The sequence below is a fragment of the Apaloderma vittatum genome, unplaced genomic scaffold, assembly GCF_000703405.1.
Source record: "Apaloderma vittatum isolate BGI_N311 unplaced genomic scaffold, ASM70340v1 scaffold17558, whole genome shotgun sequence".
NCBI classification, from domain to species: Eukaryota; Metazoa; Chordata; class Aves; order Trogoniformes; family Trogonidae; genus Apaloderma; species Apaloderma vittatum.
This window is the reverse complement of record NW_009732612.1, coordinates 1-11,150: the sequence shown is the minus strand read 5'-3', so window position 1 is coordinate 11,150 and position 11,150 is coordinate 1. Positions and strand designations below refer to the sequence as shown.

At 45.4% G+C, this 11,150-nt stretch overlaps 1 protein-coding gene across 1 annotated transcript; it reads right to left on the bottom strand.

Annotated features, from left to right (window-relative positions):
- Positions 1-836: 836 nt before the first annotated feature.
- Positions 837-9,804, bottom strand: LOC104278578 (pre-mRNA-splicing factor ISY1 homolog; the record flags this gene model as incomplete). Its single annotated transcript, XM_009875597.1, has 9 exons — positions 837-1,029; positions 1,686-1,772; positions 2,457-2,566; positions 5,003-5,125; positions 5,966-6,083; positions 6,769-6,881; positions 7,050-7,092; positions 7,394-7,459; positions 9,753-9,804. Coding segments are annotated over 9 exons (820 nt in total), but the record flags the coding sequence as incomplete, so codon positions are not given.
- Positions 9,805-11,150: the final 1,346 nt, after the last annotated feature.

Sequence of the window (11,150 nt, the reverse complement as noted above, 5' to 3'; positions counted from 1 at the left end):
GTAAGCAGTGCCAGGTACAGTCACTTGGTTGTTAAATTCTATATTCCTTAAATGCTATATAGTATAAATACTATATATACCACTTCTACTTCATGGATGCCCAATTTAAAATCCCACTCACTCAGACCTGTATAACTATGTCAGTCACCCGTAAGACCGAAGAGTCTCTGCTGAAACCTGCCTCTTGTCACAGGACACACAGGCTGAAAGCAGTCAGGGCTGCAGAGCTTCAAGATCCCTGTGGGCACGGGTGTCTGTAAGCCCGTTCTTTGGCTGCAACGAGGGAAACAACACAACCCTTTGAGCCAGAACGAAAGACGACATCAGGTTGTAAATAAGTTTTACTAAAAGTATTTGGACAAGGTATTGCAAAGTTGGAAGTATTTACAACAGTTGCTGAAATATCCAGCATTTAAGCGATTCAGCCAGGCATGGTTACAGGAACGGCTGCGTGTGTTACAGAACGGACGGAGTCGGCTTCAAAGTCGCTCGTAAGATCTGCCATCGAGGTACCTCGAACAGGTTCTAGGCTGTGCTGGGAAACTAAGCAGGCATAACAGATTAAGTTATTTCTGGACTCAGCTCAGCAAAAGTCACCATGAGAGACATGCCCAACTGACAGTGAGGACACAGCCCACACAAAGGCAGTTTCGGCTCTGCCTGCACCGACTGTTCTACAAAGTGAAAGGACTGCAGACAGTTGCTGAAGATGCAGAGACAACTTAACCCAGCTCTTGATCTTTTCCAGCACTGAAGTACAAGCCGGCCGAGCAGGTAAACAAAAGCAATGGTTTTCCTTCTGCAGGAAAGAGCTTCACCAGTTTAGTCTTAGCACCCAGAGCTACAAGCCTTTGCTACAAGAATACATGAACCTGTTGTTTGAGACAGATTGTACAAACCCCAGAACATACTGGCAAAATGTTACAATCCTAGGAGTGTTTTTGCTTCTTCACTCTGTGCCAGGAGGGTTTCACTGGCGTACTTCTGGAGCAGCTCCATCTTCTTTCTCCGCACAAGAGCTTCCTCAATCTGCAAATACAAAAGTAGGATGGTACCTGGCTTAACTGAGACACCAAGACCTGCCACGCTGAGCTGTTAAGGCAGAAGTCAAGAGCAGCTTTTATAATATTCAACTGAAGCTCACTGAAGTCAAAAGAACCAGTAAATGAGATGCCTCCATTTCAAATCTGTGTTCCCATCCTTTTTTTTTTTTTAATTAGGACATTAGCTGCATTTTATTTTACTCTCAGAACAGTCACTTGAATTTCATTCTGAAGTATAATAGTCAGTTCAGGATCCTGCGACCAAAATAATTTTATGAAAAATTTATGAGAGAAAACACTGCAATTCAGAAATCATCTCTTTAAATTTAAAAAAAAAGAAAGTGAGACTGTCAGCAGAAAAGCACAGCAAAGTAGGCAGTCAGGGTTATCTCGATCGGAACATCACACCACTTCCCAATTTACGCAACGCTGATGAAGGTTCTCGGGTCAAAAGTGTTACAGCAATGGTACCGTTAATTCTGGTCCGTCCCACAGCATTTGCAAGAGGATTAAACAGCTGCAGAGTCGAGTCACAAAAATACAAATTGAGGACACTTTTATCGTGTCCTGTGATAACCTGCTCCACGTTAAGGTCTTTGTTTTGGAAAAGCCAGGTTGCAACTCGATTTTGTTACATCTTACCTCCTGCTGAGAGGGCACCGGAACATGCGCAATAAATTTCTGTTGGCCTTCTTCACCTTCTTTTTCCTTGCCACCTTCCTCATCAGACTAAAAAAGAAAATTAAGACCCATCAAGTTTATTTTCTAAAGAGGTCATTAAAAAAACCCAACTTTTAAAATTCCTCTGCCAGAAGGAACCAGGTAGGGCATAAGCAATGCTGCCAACAAAAGATTAACAGGACCTTATGGACCAGCTCCTTTTTGTTTGTGTGATAAACCCACTTAGGTAGGGACTGTAACATAAGAACCAGTTTCCAGCACCCCTTTTACAGATCTTGGAGAGCGGTGGCAGCATCATTCACTTCTCTTCCTGGCGCTGGGATCCAACCACAAACAAGACCCTGGCTGCCCTTCGTTCTGCTGCACATGGACAGGGTGAAAATACACCCCACACAGAACTACTTGCGCTCTGACTGATGGAGATTGTGCTTGGAAGCAAAACCTGTCAGCGTTACCACGCGGCTGCCGTACAAACGCCAGCATTGCAGACAGGGACAGGGAAATCACAGCAGGGTCTCAGCTATTTGTGGTTTTTCACTGGAGTAAAAAGTCTCGCCAGCTGCCGGAGAGAAGGGCAGAACACAGCAGCAGTTTCTCAGCAAAAGAACTCTGCATCCGGCGTAGAAGCCACGTCACAGAATCACAGGATGTTGGGGGTTGGAAGGGACCTCGAAAGATCATCTAGTCCAGCCCCCAAACATGCAACCTTACGCCACTTCAGCCATCACGTACCTCATCATCATTGACAGCGTAGATGTTTACTTCCTCCTCCTCCTCTTCCTCCCCTCTTGCAAGTCGTGCTTCTCTCTCCATTTTCCATTTTTCCACCGCTTCTGCTATAACTGGTTGGCAAAGGAAAATGGCAAGTTTAGCACAGACCAAGCTAAAGCAGCACGGTCCTGTTTCCAAAGCTTCTCAAGCACTTAATGCTCAAATCCTCTGTGTTGGTGACACACAGCTGGTGTGGAACCAAAATACAGCAATGCAGCTTGAGCACAATGCGACGCCAGCACTGCGAAAGCATGTAATGCCTTAATTTGGGGATATTTTAGACTCTAATAGCCACAGATATGTATCAACCTACTTTCTGAACTGAGGAACAGGGGCTCACACGATGAGGTTCAGTGGCTCTTGCTGCTCAGCAGCATGCCAGCAGCTACAGGAATGCTGAACAGTTCATGAGCTCCTTACAGTGAGCATCCATACAAGTATTTCCTCATCTCTCAGTGTATTTCTCTTATTTTGTATCACAATTCCAATTCTGTAGCTCGCTGCTAGCTAGGGGCTGTTAGCATTCTGTATCTCTACTGCACAACAGAGTGCTAGTAAGAGCGCTAAAATGAGTTTTAAGAAGCTTAATTGGTGACATATCCAGTGTATAAAAATCCTAGCGGGGTGCACGATTAATGCAGCTAGGCAGCAGAAAATGCCTACAGCAACAGAGGTCAGCAGTCATTGTCCTGGCGCCCAAAGATTAAATATTAAAACGCCTTCCCTGAGAAAGCAAGATCCAATTAACCAGTTGCACATGACAGCATTTTTGTGTCAAAGACACCCCAAATCGAGGGTTTTTTCAGTATTTTGTTTCACAAAAATGTAACACTTCTGACAACAAGGAAAAAGCCACAAGAGCGCAGACAAGTGACTCTAAAAGACTCTTGGGCACTGTGCATTAACAGCACATCACTAGCACACCTACTGGTTCTGGCAGGATCTCCAGACTTGTAATTTCACGATCACTGAAGCTGATCATTTTCTTAAACAACCACGTGAATCCAGACAAGCTACCTCTGCTGTCTGCAACGAGCCAGATGTGCAGGACAAGTGCCAAGTGGGCGGCTGTTGGGGGAGCACCGCGCCCCGCAACTTCCCTCCTGACATCACCAACCGCCTGCCTGCCGGCTGCCAGGCTCTGAGCTGTGCTGCACGACCCCTTCCTCTCCTCTCCCTGTCCTAGCATCTAACTGACGAGGCACGATCTCTAACGCACAACACTGCGGAGAGGGAAGACATGGAGGAGCGATAAATATAAGCAGCAGGTGACCACGTGAACTGACGGCAAGTGCTGATAACAGGTACAAGCTCAACAACTTGTCATCCTTTAAACAAGGCACTTCCTGCAGTTTCATTTAAAGCTTTACTCTCAACTCCACAGAGAGAGCTGTAAGCAAAAAGATAAGCACCACTCAAGCAAAACCTGACTGCTTTATGTGTTGTGCTCTGTGGCAGAGCTGCCAGGGGCTCCTGTATCAGGACCTTTTCCTGCAGAGCACTGAGGATCTGCCCAGAGCTGAAGCTTCAGGAGAAGAGACCATAAAACCAACAGGAAAATCAAACAGCAACAAATTGCCAGGACAATGCTCCCCAGGACTGAAAGAACTACAGAAAACAGCTGAGCTCTTAAGGGTGGTGGGTGGCCTCTTGCTTAAAGCCCCACAAAACCAGAGGATGGCACACGGTGCTGAATTTTAAAGTGGGTTTCAGGAGTTAAACTCATAATCCCAACGACTTTACAAAGCAAATCAGTAAGAAACAAAGCTAGAGAGCTAAGCGAGCAAACGTGGATAAATACTATCTATTGAGAGAGTATGAGTTTCAAAGGAAAAATTATTCATGGACATGTTGAAATTCTGAGATAAATGACGTGGATAAATGAACACAGGCCACCTAGACTTCAGGGTTTCCAGAAGGTCCCTTCTAATCTCCAAGAAAACTAAACAGCCATGTTTATGGGTACATAAGTGGGTGAGGTAGGAATGTGAGACTCTCAGTTCTCAGAGGAGGGAGATAACTGCTTGAGTTCCACAGATCTACCTGCTGCAACCTACTCTTTTACATTCTTAAGCAGGAGAAAGGTGGGGAAGAAAAAGGGGATTTTGCTTCAACAGTGAATCACTTGCTGAGAATATTAAACCATTAACAGTAGTAAAGAGGAAAGCCAGCTCTAAAGCACACCCTGAAACGCCTTACACAGCAGTGGTTTGGCTGTCTGTGTGACAGATGAGATCTGACAGGTGAGCACAGCACAAGACAACACCCACAGAGAAAAAAACCCTCTATCTTAGAGTCTCCCATCAGCCCTTCTGGCACTGACTTGTTTGCCTCAGCCAGCTCTAAAGCACACCCTGAAACGCCTTACACAGCAGTGGTTTGGCTGTCTGTGTGACAGATGAGATCTGACAGGTGAACACAACACAACACCCACAGAGAAAAAAAACCCTCTATCTTAGAGTTCTCCATCAGCCCTTCTGGCACTGACTCGTTTGCCTCTCACGTACCTTTCTTTTCATGTTCCTGTTCCAGCGGCTCAAGAATACCATCCTCTTCATCCCTGTAGCCATAGTATTCTGCATCGATGGCTTTCATCAGCTCAGCTCGAGTTTTCCGAGGCGGCGGCAGAGCTGGAAGAGCACACCACTGTCATTCCCCAGCCCCGCTCGGCAGCTTGCCACCTCCCCGGCTCCCGTCAGCCCCGTGGCCGCTGCAGCTCCCAACGGAGGCTCCAAACAGCTGCTGACATCGGGAACGCTCAGGTTTTACTCTGGCCTGCACAGAACAGTTTGAATGCGTGACCCAACGCAGAGCTCCCGCCCTGTGACAATTCTGTGCTGCTGTGAACGCGGCCCCTTGTCCCCTGTACTGAGCGAGGTCACTAAATGAAAGGAGCTACAAAAACTCTCCCGTGCTCCCCCAGACCATGGAGGACTCGCCATAGGTTTTTTTGCAGATGGCAGGTAAGAAAGAGCTGATTCAGCAAGCCTGCCTCACTTTTAGTAATTCTCACTCATTCTATGGCAGCCAATATATAAAGTTTTATCCATTTACATCTAAGTTTTCCTATTACGAAAGCTGATTCCCACTTCTATGTTACGTTCAAGCCAACTTCCTTTTTTCTTTTTGCTTAAAAAAAATTCAGAACTCAAGAGTACTATTTTGACCTTACCAATAAAGTTCACCTGTTACGCTGGAAAAAAAAAGCTTCTACAGAACATCAGTCCTCACTGTTCTGAACTCCCAGCAGAAAAGAGTTTACTCTTTCCTACTTTTCTGTAATTGCCAACAGCCAAAAGTGTTCTTTGCCCAAAGAAACAGCATTTAATTAATTCTTTGTGCTCAGTGTTTCATTTACCTGATCTTAGGCCGGACTACGCTGTTACTCGTGTTCCCCACGCGGCACAGCATGTTACTCAGTGTGCAGTGCTACAAAGATTCAGGTCTGGGAAGAGTCGCTATTTACTTACGCTCCTTTTCAAAAAGTTCTCTGACCCCTGGTAAATCCTTTGCCGCTCCAAAGTATTTGTAACCTCTGTTGCCTGGAACTTCTTTCCCTTCATGATCCAACATTTTCGGTCCAATCCGCTGGAAAGTAAACAGAGTTAATCGCTGAAAATTGTATTCCTCTTCCATCTTGTACTTCTGGGCATCTCACCGGATTAAAGGAGCGGGAAAGGAGATTCGCTAGACCAGTTCAAACAACCCCACAAGTAAATTGCTCTTGCAACTCATTTTTATATATATGTTTTTTTGTAAATATTCTCTCTATATATATTCTCTGTATTTACTACAAGTCACAGTTAAAACAACGGTACAACTGTGCCCAAACCTGATTCACCCTGACAGAACACCCAAACCTGCCACCCTCTGTACTATTCAGGGGTCAGATAAACAAGCACTGCTTGGGTCTGTCAACAAACACACACTCGATGTTTTGGCAAGCGAGAGTTCGTGTCATTATTTCACTTTCAGCAGCACCGAAACGAGCCGGGTGAAAACCCTTCCCCAGACTCACAGAGCACAGAAACACAACATCTGCTGAAGGATAAAATCCAACCATGGCTGTCAGCTCTCAGGATTCTGATTTGCTCATCATGGAAAGAAACATTTCTTTTAACGTACCTTAACATTTGTAAGGGCTAAATAAAATTCTCTCCAACAAACCCTGGGCAACCAGTACGTGGCTAACTAAGCGTTGCACAGATTTTTCTCGTTGGTCACTTTACTTGCAAGCAGAGTAACCACGTAGTAGCAAATGATCTACACTTACAGCGTAATCAGGACCCCCGAGCTCCTTTATCCTGAATTCCCAGTGTCCTTTCTCCCGCAGAAGTTTGTTTATTTCATCGTTCAGGTCCCGAATTCTGAATTCACCTAACCCAGCTGTTCAGAGGGGGAAAAGGCAATAAATCAGGCAGCTTACAAAACGCACGAGAGTAATTTCACCATTGATGAAAGGAAAATGGTTCAGTTCTCATGAAATATGACTTTTGGTGTTACTGCTCAGGACCAGAGATTCAAAAATATAAAACATAACTAGAAAAATCTTACCATTTTGAATCTGTGCCACTTTCTTGGAAATCTCCCCAATGATCTAGTTAAACAAGAACGCAGAAATGAATTTCTTAAACAAACAGACGGGAGGGCTAGAAAAGGCTAAAAAAATCCACCCCAACCTAGAAAGATCCAACTTCTCAGCTGGCTCTTTGATCTAGAAAAGGGATGGTGCTGTATGAATTTCATATATCCTTGATTTTCCAATCTAAATTAACCTGGGATTCTACTGCCAGAATACTGCGGAAGCCTGAAAAAACTCCTGTAAGCAGGCTGTCTGAACAGGATGGGCTGAAGTTCCAGCTACTACAGAAATAAAATAATCCACAGCTTCATGTTACCTGTCGCCTCCACTTCTCCGCTTTGGGCAGTTCATTGCACTCTGACGCGAGGAAAGGCCGTCGCTCCTGTTTGACACAAAACCACGCACCGTGAAGCTTTAACCCAGCGTGAAGCTATTCACAGCATTTAATGCAAACTCTATTGCTTGATCGATCTCAGAGTGCTGCCAAGCTCCAGCACCTTTTGCTCCCACCAACTGTTAAGAAGCTAAAACTAAGGACAATTTACAGCCCCACCAAATTAAACTGTCACAGAATACAAAAATCTACTTATATCCATTTTCTTCCCAACAAAACCTGTCACCTGTCTCTTCGAAACACCCCACGGTTATTCCCAACACAAGGAACGCTCCGTTTAGTTCAGCTGAATTACATCGTTTTCAATATACAAGCATCTAGATAAAATCCACTGTCTTCCAAGGAGCTGTTAACTTTAGATGTTTTTTAACTTTAGATGTTTTTACCACCTAAATAACGCAATTTTTTTCCAAGATGCATTTTGGTTTGCAGACTCCCAACCACAGTTTACCCAAACCACCTTTTTCCCAACCTTCCTCACACTCCATTGACTTGCTCACACAAACTAATCCTTCATCCTGCCTCTAGGACTGCGTTCAGTTCTTTTGTCCGTTTCCCTGCGGTACTTCCCCAGCTCTACTTTTCAAATATTAAAATCCTTCCTTCGCATGTTGTGCTGGAAACTCTGTTCCACCTCAGTCTCTGGCTGTTGTTCCCAGAATCTTTTCCCCAAACTCATTTTCCACTTCACTGTTTCGTGTTGCCCACACTGACGCACAAAACATCACTTCTTAAGGGGCAACCACAGGACATCCCAGTTAGTTTCCACAATTCCTTTGTCAGTTATCCAAAATTAAGAATTACAAAACTGTCCAAAAAAAAAAAAAAAAAGAAAGTTATTTGCAACACTCTGATCCCCGCATCAATATTCCTGCAATGTGAGTTGCGACTACACAGAATCACAGAATGTTCGGGGTTGGAAGGGACCTCTGAAGATCATCTAGTCCAACCTTCATCCCAGCACACCCAACCACTACACCACAGCCTCAAGTGCCAGATCTACTTTTTTTTTAAACCCCTCCAGGGTTGGTGACTCCACCACCTCCCTGGGCAGCCTGTTCCAGTGCCTCACCACTCGTTCAGTAAAGAACTTCCTCCGAATATCCAATCTAAACTTACCCTGACGCAACTTGAGGCCATTTCCCCTTGTCCTGTCCTTAGTAATTAGAGAGAAGAGACCAGCACCAACCTCACTACAGCCTCCTTTTAGGGAGTTGTAGAGGGCAATAAGGTCTCCTCTCAGCCTCCTCTTCTCCAGACTAAACAAACCCAGTTCCCTCAGCCGCTCTTCATAGGGCCTGTTTTCCAGACCTCTCACAAGCCTTGTTGCCTTTCTCTGCACCCGCTCCAGCACCTCAATGTCCTTCTTGTACTGTGGTGACCGAAACTGGACACAGTACTCGAGGTGAGGTCTCACGAGTGCCGAGTACAGGGGCACAATCAGTGAGAAATGCACAGGAGAATCCAGAGACAGCTGAGAATTGGTCTCAAAGGTTCTGTGTGGCTTTAGAGGTGCTGTACCTTTCACCACCAGTTGCTGAGTCCACATTTGAGGTCAACTTTACAGCAATCCAAAAAAAGGCCAAACGCAAAAATCAAAACCAAACACGGCAGTGAAACCGATCACGCGCAGCTATCATGCGTTGGGTTGAAAAGGTGCCAACGTTACGTCACCCGCAAGCCGCGATCCTGAGGGCTCCCTGTTCTGTGGTCACTGCTTTGTCAGAATTTACCAACGAAGAAGATCATGCGAAGGATTTCTCGACCTCTTCTGGGAAGAAATCCAAACGAACATTCTGACTACTGTCTGGTAAAAACAGGTGTATGAGCATTGCTTTGCATAAATTGTTGCAGAAGAGAATTCCAGTCTCAAAAGTTATTTTTATTCCCTGCCCAGCACGCTGCCTCTATTCACAGCATTACTGCAGTTCGGTTGCTACATATTTTACCCACGTTACATCCAAAAAAATGAAGCAACACTCAATTTTCACTTTCTTGTTGGCAGCCAAGCCGACACACCTCTGAAACACGCGCACGCACAGATTTTGAAATGGGTTATTTAGTTAAGAAAGTTCTGTTGGTCATTTCTGGTTTGTGTCACTGTGAGATACAGCCCCTCCTTCAGCCGCTTCCCACAGAACCGACGCCACGCTCCTCCGGGACGCCGGTGTCTGGCACAGGACCCCTCTGCCCACTGTCGCACAGCTCTGACCACACGTGGCTCGCGTTCCACTCCTGGTTAGAGCTAACAAAGCTTTACGGAGTTTGTTTTTACACCTACCTTAACTTTTCCTTCCTCGAGCTGAGCTTGCCGAAATCTGGCCAAGGCCGTCCTAAAGCACAGAAAGGAGGCAGGTTTACTTTTACAGATCCATTTTGCCAGCAGCAAGTTCTGCGCTGGATGTCAGTTACGTGTGTAGAGAACAGAGGCTCCGACATACTGATTGTCCAGCTCTTCTGGCCATCAACTCCTCCCACACTAGACATCCTCAGGGGTTAGTTTCTGACATAAATATCCTGGGAAGCAGTTAATTCATTTTCCTGTTCAGCATATGCTAGCACATTAGATATGAGCAGCAAAAGGACACCACAAGCTATAAGTTTACGTATCTTAGCAAATGATGCATCAAAAAGCGAACAAAAACATCAAGAGGGAAAAAAAGCTTCAGTAAGGGAGGCAGCAGCCAGCAATCACGTTTATTACCATTACCAAAATCTTGAGTCTCTCCCAACTGAGCAGATTCTACACATACAGCTTTTTCATAGTTTTATTTATTTACTAAACATGCAACAGCTACATTTAAAAGCACAAAACAAATGAGAGTATTTAATACCTTTTAATTATATGCCTATACCCTGCATCTACACCAGTTATCCAGGCTCCATGTGCTGCTACGAGGCATTTCCAGAAGGAAACTCCCATCAGTCAATCCCCTGTCCCATAGGCGCTGGGTGGAATCACCCCCAGAGAGCTGCAGCCTCTTCAGCCTCTCTCCAAGTTACTAGCACAAGCCCAGGAAGTATTTTAGGAAAAGCCCAAACACGAGACAAATGTATCAAAAAGCCTCCAATCTAGCAGTTCTAAACACATGATCTGCAAATCTCTTCAAAAAGTACTCATTCTTGAGTAACCTGATCTGGAGGCAATACAAACCCCAAGCTATTAAAAACCACTGGTTTAGCCCAAGCCACTCCTAAGTGCAAAGAATTATACTTAGACCAATGCTGACAGATCACTCTCTAGCCTGGCATCTCTCTTCCAAAACCAGGAGCTGCCTAAAACCGTAACGGGCCATCAGAACATATTCTGCCACATTCACTCATCCAGCCCATCACTGCAGCTTCTCTCCCACAGCGCTTAGGGCAGCATCACCCAGAAGAAGCTACGCAAGTTCCGCTGTGCCTGGATACCATATCTCTCTCATGCTCTTACCAACTCTAGACCGGCCTAACACATGCAAATAACTACTATCAAGGATCACAGAACTCCCAGAGCTTTCAAACAGGGCAAACAGCAAGTCCCGCTGGGCAAGCATAGGTGTGAGCCACGGCAGAGAGGACACAGATGTCTCCAAAACCAAAGGCAGCCAGAGGTCCTGGCAGTGCCCCACATGAGCACAACGATCACGCTGCTTTGGAAGTACCAGGAGATCACAGAATCACAGAATTGCTGAGGCTG